Below are 11241 nucleotides of genomic sequence, written 5' to 3'. Positions count from 1 at the left end.
TGGCAACCCTGCGAAATTTGCAGTCGCGCCGCGATGACGTCTTGGATTTTTCCACAGCTAACTTCGTGCCCTTCGTTCAGGTATTTTGTTTGTAAAAACACGCAATATTTCTCCGCGGAAAAAGTGCGTTTTGTCCTTTGCAAATGCACTAAAGTGTGCGAAAAACAGTCGTTGAAGTGCTGGAGAGTGTTGTTGTGAAGGATTTGTGGTGAAAGGGGCGCTATGGAGTCCGCCAGACAGCTTTTGGATGAGTTGATGGGACGCAATCGCAACTTGGACCCGACAGCCAAGTGCAAAAAACTGAATTGGGAGGATCCGGAGGTAATTTTCCGCCACTTTCGCTCCGCTTCTGGGCGCTCAGCTCATACTGGTGGGATTTTCTTTGCAGTTTTGCCAGTACTACCTCGTGAAGTTCTGTCCTCACGACCTCTTCGTGAACACGAAGGCCGACTTGGGACAATGCCCAAAGCTTCATGATGACGAAGCGAAGCGTCTGTACGACGAGGAGCCGCGCAACTCCAGCAAAAAGCGCCAGTATGAGGACGAATTCCTCAGGTTCTGCAATAACATGGTATGCGAGGTGGACAGGAAAATCCAGAAGGGGCGCATGAGGCTGTTGCTGATGAACAGATCGGACGCGCAGCCCAATAGCCAAGGAACGCACGTTTCGAAGCAGCAGGACCAGATGAATGTCCTCAACGATCGCATCAAGAAGCTGGTCGGTGAGGCCGAGGAAGCCGGCCACCGAGGCGATGTGGATCAGGCTCAGGTGAGAATCCCGCTTTCTGGCTCAATGATGTCTGGAGACACACTAATTGTCTTTCTCTCCGGAAACAGGGCCTGATGAAGCTGTGCGATCAGCTGAAGGAGGAAAAAGATGCTCTCATGCAGAACGTGGAAAGCGCTCACTGGTCCATGGAATTGGTGCAGGCGCAGGAGAAGCAGATGGAGGTTTGCGAAGTGTGCGGAGCCTTTCTCATTGTGGGTGACGCTCAGCAGAGGATTGAGGATCACTTGACTGGGAAGCAACATTTAGGGTGAGTTCATTCTGCTCATTTGTGATTTGCAAGCAACAGTTATCAGTATTTACGGGAGGTCAAGCACAATAATTGCTTAATAATCACTTTAAGGCCTTTAAGAAAGTAGAATAAATAGTTTGGCGAAAACATTTAATTTTACCAAAACTAATTCATTTTGTGGTTTAATTTGCCGTAAAACGCATTGTAAAGATAAATTCACATGCATTTAATATGTTTTGAGGTTGAGAAGAAGTTTTGGCATCTTTTCGAAAATGACATAGTAAAGCATTTCATTCGTTGTGTGCTTTTGCAGGTACTCCAAAGTGCGAAAAGTCATCGATGAGATGTACGAGGTGCGTCGCATTGAGCGCACAGAGTCGGAAAAGAAGCGCGCCGAGGACGAGAGGCGGATGAAGTACAACAACGGCGGCTCGAGTGATCGCAGAAGAGACGATCGATACAAGAGAACAAGGTTTGGAACACTGTTTACGCCAAATAGATGTGAAATTAATGTGTTTTTTAAAATCTCAATTAGCCGAGAGGATTATGACAGGCGACGAGATGAGCGTCCGAAGCATCGCAGTGCAGGTAACGAGCGTGACAGAGAGCGAGATCGCTACAGAAGCAGACGTGAGTGACCAGAGCTGAGCTAATGAAGTGTTGATAATGAGAGATTTGTGTGTTTGCAGACCATCGCGATCGCAGGAGAACGCGCAGCCGGAGTCAGCATTGATGTGATTCCTTCAGAACAATATTTTAGAGGTACCCAGAAACTATAAAAATCAATACCCACTGGATTCAGGTATGTGGAGTTTCTTCCTCTAGCAATTGCCATATTTCACAGTATTTCCCAATGTTTTATTATCTGTTTTTATTATCATTTCCTAAACATTCTCTTTATTTACCTTGATGTTCATACAATTGTTCTATATTTGATGGTGTAAACATTTTGAGAGATTTATTTTTCCCACAAATGTTTAGGATGGAATGAGGGGATATTCTTATATTTAGTTTGCTGTTCAATTGCCTTGTAAATTTGGCTACTTTTTTCCTCCTCTCATTCCGCGTGTGTTTCTTTTTATATTATTTCGTGATATGATTTCTGCAATGGAAAATCAATAAAGCGAGCTAATTTGATGCGTGATTGATCAAACATTGTGTGGGAAGAAGAATGTTTTGATATGATTTGTGCGTGTGTGAGTGGCTAAATAGAGAAGCGAAAGAAAAAAAGGTGTAGGGAAATTGTGAAGAGGTCTCACATGGATAAAGTCACACGGAGAAAATCAAGTAAATCCATTTAGATATTAATGAAGAAAGAAAGTTATTGAGTAGATAAAAAGAGAAAAGACCAGTCGAGAAGTTCCCTGAATTCTTCTCTCGTGTCAATTGATAAAAAAAACACGGCGTTTCTAATCAGGTTAGTAAATACAACAATTACAAAATTATTCCTTCCCTCTTTTTCATCACGAGGACCACCAAGAAACCATTAACAACTGTTAATCCAATATCTAAACGAATTTCTTTTTTCCACTGTATAAGAATATGTTGAACTGCCGATTAGATATTTTGCACAGCGATGAAAAGGTATATAATTTTTTTTTGTGTATGAAGAGTATTTACAAAATGAACAGAGACGGAAATTATAGGAAAATTTATGAGATGGAATTTTCACGAGAGACACACACAGAGAGAAAATGAAAAGAGATAGAGAAAATGCGCTTAAGAAAATTTGTACACAGCAATGCAACAGCGAGCATTTCCGAGGTATTTATGCAAACAAATATGAAATATGGAATATATCTAACAATTCTAATGAAATCTTACCTTTAGATGAGAGAGAGAGAGAGACAGAATGATAATCAGTCAATTTTTGTTGGAAAATTACACACTTTTCACACAGGAACTGTGATTCTTTCAATGTAAAAAGAAAGATTGCGAAAAGAAGTATTAGAGATTACAAATTTCTAGTGTGTGCTGTGATCTTCATTTTGATATCTTTTTTACAATTACCTTTTATTCTGAACAATGACGCATAAAATGGAGACTTATAGATGATGAAAAGATAAAAAAAATGAGAGCCCAAGAAGATAAACAATTTTGTGATATTCGTGCCGAATGTGCGTCGTGTGGGATTGTATGTTGTGTTAAAAAAGATCTTCTCTGCTGCTTTAGGAATATTTGCAGAAGATGGAACGGTGAACAAGTCAATCAACAGCTAAATCATCAGTGTGTATTGTAAAAAGAACAAGACAGTTGTGAAAAATGTTTGCCCAGGACTGTTTTGTTTGGGCAAAGAGACAAGAAGAGTATTTATGACACGACGCAAAGCTGCTCGACCATCAACCAATTTTCCGGAGCGCATGATCATCCGAACCAGCAGAAACACACACTTTTGGAGGTGCGTTCAAATGAAATTTCTCATTTTTATTAATAGTTTTTTTTGTAATGCGCTGCGCAAAGCAAGAAAAAATGGAAAATGCATTAATCTTGGCATTAATATTCTAAGGGGCAGAAAAGAACTAAACCAAAAGAGAGTGGGAAGAAGAATAGAGAGTATTTTTGTTTTCTCCAAATTTTATCTAATTTAGCAAGTGTACTTGAGAGATTTGGTTCTCAGAAAAAGAAACAACTATTTTACTGTAGACTAAAGGTATAATAATAATTTTATAAATCAATGATGAGATGATAAAGTGTTTCGAGACAAAGAAATCATTTTGATCCATAAGCAAAGGTCGTATGATGCATTTTAACTTATATTTTCACACTTGAATGCTGTTTAGGCTCTAAAAATTCTTTTACAAAATTTTTTTTGGAATACATAACATTTTTTTTTAACAAAATATGGCAATTGAACAGACTTCATTAAATATTTTCAAATGGTTCATGCTGAAATAACAAAATAGAGTAAATTCCACAAAAAAAAAAATACATAAATAAAACTTGTACGACCTTTGTTGATGAAACTGATAAAATATTACTGCTAAAAGTCCTGTCATATTAAAGTAATTATTGCAAGAAATAATAGATTAGATGTCTTTAAGGAGTCATGAAGAATAGCGTATAAATTTTGCACATTTAATTGACAGTTTGTTTCATTGTTGACTCAATTAGACTGTGAGTCGAGAATGAGACGCATTGCCAGTGATTTGAAATCCTTCCTTGAGATTTTTTTTCAGCATATCAGAGAAGAATATTCCTTCTCTCAGTTTAAATATATTATTTCAATGTGAGATGGACTGTATCGTGTTTCCTTCCCCAACGTAAATAGATAGAGTCACAGAGTTTCAATGTATGGAACATTTTAATTTAAAAATATATAGAGAATTCTCTACAAGCAATTAACTGGAGAACTTTCTTTTCCTCTTGAGTCTCTTCAGCAATTTGTCATTCGTGAAATCCTCGTCGACAATCAAATCTTCCTCATCGTCGCTGTCTTCAGTGTGTTTCTCGTTGCTTTCCTCCTCGTTTGCGGACTTCTCAGCAGTCTTCAGAAGCACTTGCGATGGTTTCGTCTTCACGTAGCATTGGTACAAGATTACATTGTTGATTGTCGAGTGAATCCTCACGTAACGCTCCAGCGAGGTTGAGCACAAGAACTTCCCAGTCTTGTCCAATGTCAAGTCAGTTATACTCCCAATTGAGCCTTTGTAAGTGTGCACAGGAAACTTAAGGCTTCTGCTGTCAAAGGCACGAATTCCGCCAGTCGTTAAGCCCACATAAATGAGATTTGCATGAATGTTCATGCAAGAGAAGCTCATGTGCTCCTCTTTCGGCACAAATTGCAGAACAGGGCGTCTTTGCTTCCGGATGTCGTATGTTCGGATGTATCCGTATCTTGACGAGGTCACCAGAGTATTGCTGTCCAGGAAATTGATGTCGGAATCCCAAACAGGCACTTCCAGCTGAAGACTGTCGTGGGGAACGTTTTTGGAGGTGAAAATCGGTGTTTCCTCCTCAATATTCCACACTTTCAGGCAATTTTTTCTCTCTTTTCCACCCGTTGCTAGAAGTTTGGGGTTCTCTCGACACTGTCGCATCCTCGTCATGTCTGTTCCAGTGGAAAGTGTCTGGATTTCATCCTCCTCATCGCCCAAAATATGAATTTTCCCGAGACTGGAAGCTCCGATGAATTTTCTGCAATTAGAAATAATGACTAAATGTGCCAGAAAAATGGTTGAAAAGGAAATCTCACTCTCCGACTCGACAAACACCAACGACAGCTCCTTCGGGAATTCTCCTGGCCACTGTAAAGGCATTCCTGTGCAAATCATAGATCTGAACAGCGCTATCATTCCTCCCTATGAGAATTTTAGACTCCTCATCATTTCCCCATCTCATGGTTGTTATTCCCTGTCCTTGTTCCAGATCGGACACCTTTTGTAGGTTTGTGGGCTTGTAGGGATGCTCGCAGACGAGATCATACGCTGAAAATCAAGAATTTTTACTGTTTTCATCGCATTTCAGCAAAAACAAAATGAGTAAGGTTAGGAAAAAGTACCTTTTAGTGCTCCAACTTGACTTCCCACGTAAACTCGATTCCTCTCCGTGTAACTCGCTTGCTTGGAGTTTCTGGAAATCATATTTCTTAATGCTTTCTTTTGGAAATGCAAGAGAAAATTCACAAAAACTGGGAGGAAAATGTAAACAAACACGGTAATCAAAACACGTGTTATGACGACTGTGTTGCCCGCGCAGAGGAACCTATTTTGCAACATGGCAACACTTTCGTCAAATTTGCCCCTTCTTCGTTGACTCCGCGCTTTGTTTGGGTGGGTGTTGGAGCGTGCAGAAATGAGAAAAGATAGCGAAATAGTGTGAAAATTCGTAACTTATCTCTCTATTTGTCGTGTGGTGACTCTCTCCATGTGATATCTCTTGCCCGCCGCGAAGAAGCTAGCCCTAGAAGTTGAGAAGTTGACCTGAGAAAGCAATATTGCAGATGGTAGGTGTGAATCATGCTTTGAGCATCTTTCAGGGGGTCTAAATTTGATAATCTCACTCTTTCAGGCTGATAAACTGTGTGACATTAGTCCGGAGGTGCGCGAGGAGCTCAAGAAGTTCAGATTCCGCAAAAGTACAACGAATTCTGCGCTTATTTGTGAGTGTTTCAATTTTCTTGTTCTCTGACTTCATTGACAATTTATATCTGGTTTTCAGTGAAAATCGACAGGGAGAAGCAACTTGTCATCTTAGATGAGTTCCTAGATGATGTCTCTGTGGAGGACTTGCAAGAGCAGCTGCCGGGACATCAGCCGCGCTACGTAATCTACAGTTACCGGATGGAGCACGATGATAAGAGGGTGTCTTTCCCGATGTGCTTCATCTTCTACACGCCTCGCGACAGCCAAATGGAACTCCAAATGCTCTATGCTGGCACGAAAGTCGCCCTGCAGCGCGAAGCTGATCTCACGCGCGTGTACGAAGTGCGAGAGTTGGATGATTTCACAGATGAGTGGCTCAGGGAGAAGCTGAAGTAATTGCCGAAGACCCCGAAGACAAAGAAACCATAACATTGCCAAATTCCCCCTGAACTGGGGGCCTTTTCGCCCCGCGCCCCGTTTTGTCAAAGCCAGAAAAGTATTCCCCAATACATTAAATGCGTCATTGAATGAGAAAATTGGTGTTTATTATGCATTTTTACATCACCGCGAGTGGGATCGTCAAAATTTTCCATGCTCTGCGAGATGCTCTGCACAGTAAGGAGTGGGGATGTTCTTCTGGGACAGCTGATTGAGGGGAAACGAGGGCAAAAACAATACCAAAAACGTACTTTCTATTGATATCAATTTTTTTGTCGTGTATTCTTGTAAATATTAATTTTCTTTCGCACATTTTCTGGAATTGCATTTGCTTGTAGGGAGAATTTTGTGATTTTGAATTCCGTCCCAAAGTTAATTTCTCCTCTCTGCGGCACCTAGATCGCTTCTCCAGCTGTTCGGCAGAGGCGCTGCGGGCGTTCCCAAGAAAAGCGGGTGTAGATTTCTAACCACATTTATTGTTGTGATTCCGTGTAAACTCGCCACGCGATGGATCTGGACATGAAGAATTGGTTCAGCGAAGTTAACGCGCTATGGCCGGGACAGTGCATGTCGCTGAAGGTGAAGAAGCTGCTGTGGGAGGAGAAGTCAAAATACCAGCAAATCTGCATCTTCGAATCGTAAGTCAGTGCGAATGCCAAATGTGCCTCTTGAGAGCTAATTTCCGTGTTACAGGGAATCCTACGGCCGTGTGCTGACGCTGGACGGTATTATTCAGTGCACGGAGAGGGATGAGTTTGCGTATCAGGAGATGATCTCCTTCCTGCCACTCTGTTGCCATCCGGAACCCAGGAAAGTACTGATTGTTGGCGGCGGTGACGGCGGAGTGGCCAGAGAAGTGGTGAAGCATCCTCTGGTGCAGGAAGTGTACCAGGTTGAGATTGACGACCGGGTAGTGGAGCTATCCAAGGAGTTCCTGCCCTTCATGGCGTGCGGCTTCCAGTCGCCGAAGCTCAATCTCACCATTGGCGATGGCTTTGACTTCATGAAGAACCACGTGGGCGAGTTCGATGTCATAATCACGGACAGCAGTGATCCCGTGGGGCCGGCGATCTGCCTCTTCCAGGAGTCCTACTTCAGCCTCATGAAGCGCGCCCTCCGGCCGGGTGGCATCGTGTGCTCCCAGGGCGGCACGTACTGGACGGAGATGAAGCAGGTGCAGGACACCCTGACGCACTGCCGCAGCCAATTCCCCGTCGCCGGATATGCAATCTCCACGGTGCCCACTTACCCATGCGGGCAGATTGGATATGTGATTGGCTCTCTCAACGAGGTGAGTCACAGTTCAAACAGCTCAAACAGCGATAAGCCGCGCGTCCTCTTCTGAGCGTTTATCGCTGAAACAGACAGAATTGTGATAATTGCCATCCCAAAATTGTGACCGGCTCCAGAGGTCAAGAAAGTGCATTCGACTGGCAAAAAGAGGCTGTAAAACGGGTTTTTCCATTGATCTTGATCTCGCTTCATGCCTTTTGGGGAATTTTTTGGGGGAATGAATGAAGACACACGAAACACAATAATTGCTATTCTCTTCGAAAAAAAACCATGCAAATATTCACAGAATTCCTCTCGTTCTTCCTCCTCTCGCAGGCCACAAATCTCCGGGAGCCCGTCGTGACGTTCACGGATGCGGAGCTGGAGAAGATGCAGATGCGCTACTACACCTCAGACGTCCATCGCGCGGCCTTCACTCTGCCCAGGTACGCTGCCAATGCGCTCAAGTGATCCGGCGCATGCATTCCCGGACACGTCCTTCAACACAATCCATGAGAGAGAATATTTTTACACAAGGCAAGCACACGTTTTATCTAAAGTGTATATTTTTGCGCTAATAAACTCTATTTTTTGTGGGTTACTAAGATGCGCGGGAATTTTGCTTTCCTTTTCGTCGCGATGGAAAATTATTATACCATGAATGGGGTTTCGCGGGACAAATGAGAGGAGTATACAAAAATAATTTAGCTCTAGTATCGAAGACTTGCAGTTAGTCAAAATATCTCTTGCAGTTATTTTGTAGAGAATGTACAAAATGAAATATATGGACAAGGCACATGATCGCACCAGAGAGAGCATCTTCTCAGCCACTCACAGCTCCTCGAAGAACGCCACGCGTGACTTCGTGGAGCCGGACTTGAGCTTCTTCAGCGTTGAGTACTTGGTTTCGCCCTGGCGCAGCTGTTCAGCATTTATGATGTCCAGCACGCACTGATTCTCTTGGATCTTCAGCAGCTCGATCTCCGTGCGCAACTCCCGCAGCTGATGCTGCACTTGCTTCGACTTCTCGAGGCACTCAACCCTGGAAGAACACACCACAAAACACCGATGCTTTCAGAAAAACCCCTCAAGCTGGGCCACCATTTCGATTGCTCACCTCTCCTTCTCAATCTCTCGGTCGATCTCCTCCATGTCGCCGCCCGCGATCACGTCATAGTGGCACAGCTCGACGTCCAGGATCTGCGACTCCGTCACGTCGCTGCCGCTAATCGAGGGCTCGACGGACGGCGAGCTCTGGCTGACTGAGCGACTGAGGAATGATAGAAGCTTCTGCGTCGCATCCCTTTCGGCTGCTCGCGCGTACATGAGTTCCTTCTTCAGCTTGTCCGCCTCTGCAGAGCGTTTCTCCTTCTCCTCCGTGAGTTTGGCCACAAAGAACTCCGTATCTCTGATTCTCTTCTCCAGATCGCCCTGAAGAGAAGCAACATTCAGTCAATTTCAACCAAAAACCACTGTAAGACAATCTCACCTTCTCCTTCTCAGTTTTGAGTGCCGTCTCTCTCAGACGGTTCATCTCCTGCTTGAAGGTGTGCGCCTTGTGCTCCGTGAGGATCATTTGCTCTTGATTCACTCGACTCTTCTCCGCATAAATCTCTGCCGCCTCTTCTGAGCGTCTCTGAAATCCACCAAACACATTAAGATTCGTCCACACATCGCCGCTCAAGTCACAACTTACGAGAGCTTCACTGGCATTCTGCATCTCATCCTGAAGCTGCATCAGGCGCTGCTCCAGATTCGCCTTCTCACGCTCTGCTTGTTCTCTCAATTGCTTCTCCCTGGACAGCTTATTGCGCTCAATCTGCCGCCGCTGCTTCTCCTCCTTGGCCTGCGCCTTCATCTGCTGAATCTCCATCGTGTCCGGCTTCCGACGCCTCATGAACAGATCGTGATTCCCCACGCACAAGTCCAGTATCAGCTTGTTTATGCGCAGCTTCTGCGAGATGAAGATGAAGTTCGGCGATTTATTGTCCACGGGCTTTATCGTGAATTTCTTGTCATCGAAGCCAATGTGACGAATCTCTGACCACTGAAATGTCGTCCGTGGCTGCAATTTGTTGTTCTTCTCGTAAATATTCAACCCCATCGCTGTGACGCCGAGCCAGAGTTCGGTGTTCTTCTTGTTCGTTATCGGGAAGTAATTCACGCCGTACATGTCGAGATCCTGGGCGATCTTCAGATACTCCATCTCCGCCTCATCCCTCGACATTCCCTTGTGGTCTGAGTACCAGATCTTGATGCGATCCTCCCACATTCGCGGTGTCATCTGATACTGATCGATAACGCGCTGCGGCAGGAGATTTTCACTGGCCAGCAGTCCTGGTTTGCAGTTCTCTTCATCGAAGTCGCCGTACTTCGCTTGAACGGCGTACGAGGCGAGCAGGACGGACGCTTCTGGTGGGCAGTAGATGTCCATAGAGAGAATACCCTGCTTCACTTGCAAAAAGAACAGGTGCTGCGTGATCTCCTGCACCAGCTCCTCGTTCACGTTCTCCGGGAAGAATTTGGCATAGAACATGAACACACATCCGCCGTCGCTGGACAAATTCACGCTCTGATCCAGCACCTTCTTGTCCATCTTCAGCCACGACAGATTCCCCTTGGAGTCCTCGTACTGCAGCCCAAAGTACCACGTCTCGCGCAGACCAATCGTCTGGCACACCAGCTCAAACAGGAACTGCCCCGTGGCGCGGTGCTCCAGGTGGAATTCCAGCTCGGAATCGAACGTGATCACCTTCACGGGGAGTTGCTTCTTCGACTTCTTTCGACGGAAGGGGCGCATCTTCAGAATATCGACCATATTCCAATCTGAAAGGAGAACCAGCGACAGAACATTAGAAGAAAACTCCCGGAATGCGCCAACTGTGTAAACAAACAGGTTGCTCGCGCTGGCTTTGAGGTATTTTTGGCAGAAAACGGAAGTCTCTCTCGGCTGCGGGGCGAGTTACGGCCAAGCGGGGGCCAGAAGGGGAGCAGGAGGTGGGATTAAAAATAGCCCAGAATCACTCAGGCACACAACACAACACTCACGAAAGTCTCTTGCCTACGGATTTACCTGATTTTCTCCACCCGAAAATTGTGCAATCGCGCTAAATGTACGCGAGATTGAGTGTGAAATGCTTCCACCACAATTTCAAGTGGCTACAAGTAAATTTTCTTGCATTATTCTACGGTTTCTGAGAGAAAGAAATTCATCACCCACCCTCGATCGCGTTCTCAAGTCCTCCGCCACACCGCAATCATGCTCTCTGCCTGGACTCCAGCGGCACTCCTTCACACCACACGTGTGCGCCACTCCCTCGGGACACTGCCTGCACTCCAATTAACACGGTATTAAGGCAATTTCCCGGATATTTCTTGATAAAAAGGCACCACAAAAAATAGGCACTTGAGTTTTTATTTCATGACGTTTG

At 44.7% G+C, this 11241-nt stretch overlaps 5 protein-coding genes across 5 annotated transcripts; 3 read left to right on the top strand and 2 right to left on the bottom strand.

Moving 5' to 3' along the window:
* Window positions 1-59: 59 nt before the first annotated feature.
* LOC132259532 (luc7-like protein 3) lies at window positions 60-4369 on the top strand. Its single transcript, XM_059757202.1, has 7 exons — window positions 60-321; window positions 389-769; window positions 838-1037; window positions 1333-1491; window positions 1555-1649; window positions 1709-1821; window positions 3192-4369. Exons 1-6 carry the CDS (start codon window positions 223-225, stop codon window positions 1750-1752), a joined length of 978 nt encoding a protein of 325 aa, XP_059613185.1. The 5' UTR covers window positions 60-222; the 3' UTR covers window positions 1753-1821; window positions 3192-4369.
* Window positions 4358-5734, bottom strand: LOC132259511 (WD repeat-containing protein 74). The gene is made up of 3 exons (XM_059757180.1): window positions 5518-5734; window positions 5212-5443; window positions 4358-5153 (listed from the first exon to the last, which is right to left on the bottom strand). Exons 1-3 carry the CDS (start codon window positions 5732-5734, stop codon window positions 4358-4360), a joined length of 1245 nt encoding a protein of 414 aa, XP_059613163.1.
* Window positions 5735-5771: 37 nt separating this feature from the next.
* LOC132259550 (glia maturation factor beta) lies at window positions 5772-6637 on the top strand. The gene is made up of 3 exons (XM_059757227.1): window positions 5772-5961; window positions 6027-6117; window positions 6177-6637. Exons 1-3 carry the CDS (start codon window positions 5959-5961, stop codon window positions 6494-6496), a joined length of 414 nt encoding a protein of 137 aa, XP_059613210.1. The 5' UTR covers window positions 5772-5958; the 3' UTR covers window positions 6497-6637.
* Window positions 6638-6745: 108 nt separating this feature from the next.
* On the top strand, window positions 6746-8339 carry LOC132259540 (spermidine synthase). The gene is made up of 3 exons (XM_059757215.1): window positions 6746-7176; window positions 7232-7829; window positions 8147-8339. Exons 1-3 carry the CDS (start codon window positions 7046-7048, stop codon window positions 8279-8281), a joined length of 864 nt encoding a protein of 287 aa, XP_059613198.1. The 5' UTR covers window positions 6746-7045; the 3' UTR covers window positions 8282-8339.
* A 104-nt stretch (window positions 8340-8443) lies between these two features.
* Window positions 8444-11233, bottom strand: LOC132259501 (moesin/ezrin/radixin homolog 2). Its single transcript, XM_059757168.1, has 5 exons — window positions 11031-11233; window positions 9507-10636; window positions 9300-9446; window positions 8928-9241; window positions 8444-8852 (listed from the first exon to the last, which is right to left on the bottom strand). The coding sequence occupies exons 2-5, from the start codon at window positions 10626-10628 to the stop codon at window positions 8642-8644; spliced, it is 1794 nt and encodes a 597-aa protein (XP_059613151.1). The 5' UTR covers window positions 10629-10636; window positions 11031-11233; the 3' UTR covers window positions 8444-8641.
* Between the last annotated feature and the right edge of the window lie 8 nt (window positions 11234-11241).

Source organism: Phlebotomus argentipes, unplaced genomic scaffold (genome assembly GCF_947086385.1).
Source record: "Phlebotomus argentipes unplaced genomic scaffold, Phlebotomus argentipes genome assembly contig_6, whole genome shotgun sequence".
Taxonomy (NCBI): domain Eukaryota; kingdom Metazoa; phylum Arthropoda; class Insecta; order Diptera; family Psychodidae; genus Phlebotomus; species Phlebotomus argentipes.
This window is presented reverse-complemented; position numbering and strand designations above follow the sequence as displayed.

Coding starts and splice junctions, on each gene's coding strand:
- LOC132259532 (XM_059757202.1), top strand. CDS start 223: ATGGAGTCCGCCAGACAGCTTTTGGATGAGTTGATGGGACGCAATCGC. Junction 322..388: donor TGAATTGGGAGGATCCGGAG/GTAATTTTCCGC, acceptor TTTTCTTTGCAG/TTTTGCCAGTACTACCTCGT. Junction 1,038..1,332: donor ACTGGGAAGCAACATTTAGG/GTGAGTTCATTC, acceptor GTGCTTTTGCAG/GTACTCCAAAGTGCGAAAAG.
- LOC132259511 (XM_059757180.1), bottom strand. CDS start 5,734: ATGTTGCAAAATAGGTTCCTCTGCGCGGGCAACACAGTCGTCATAACA. Junction 5,444..5,517: donor TCAAGTTGGAGCACTAAAAG/GTACTTTTTCCT, acceptor CTTGATTTTCAG/CGTATGATCTCGTCTGCGAG. Junction 5,154..5,211: donor GGTGTTTGTCGAGTCGGAGA/GTGAGATTTCCT, acceptor TTCTAATTGCAG/AAAATTCATCGGAGCTTCCA.
- LOC132259550 (XM_059757227.1), top strand. Junction 6,118..6,176: donor AACGAATTCTGCGCTTATTT/GTGAGTGTTTCA, acceptor TCTGGTTTTCAG/TGAAAATCGACAGGGAGAAG.
- LOC132259540 (XM_059757215.1), top strand. CDS start 7,046: ATGGATCTGGACATGAAGAATTGGTTCAGCGAAGTTAACGCGCTATGG. Junction 7,177..7,231: donor CAAATCTGCATCTTCGAATC/GTAAGTCAGTGC, acceptor TCCGTGTTACAG/GGAATCCTACGGCCGTGTGC. Junction 7,830..8,146: donor TGATTGGCTCTCTCAACGAG/GTGAGTCACAGT, acceptor CTCCTCTCGCAG/GCCACAAATCTCCGGGAGCC.
- LOC132259501 (XM_059757168.1), bottom strand. CDS start 10,628: ATGGTCGATATTCTGAAGATGCGCCCCTTCCGTCGAAAGAAGTCGAAG. Junction 9,242..9,299: donor TCAAAACTGAGAAGGAGAAG/GTGAGATTGTCT, acceptor GCTTCTCTTCAG/GGCGATCTGGAGAAGAGAAT. Junction 8,853..8,927: donor CGAGAGATTGAGAAGGAGAG/GTGAGCAATCGA, acceptor GTGTTCTTCCAG/GGTTGAGTGCCTCGAGAAGT.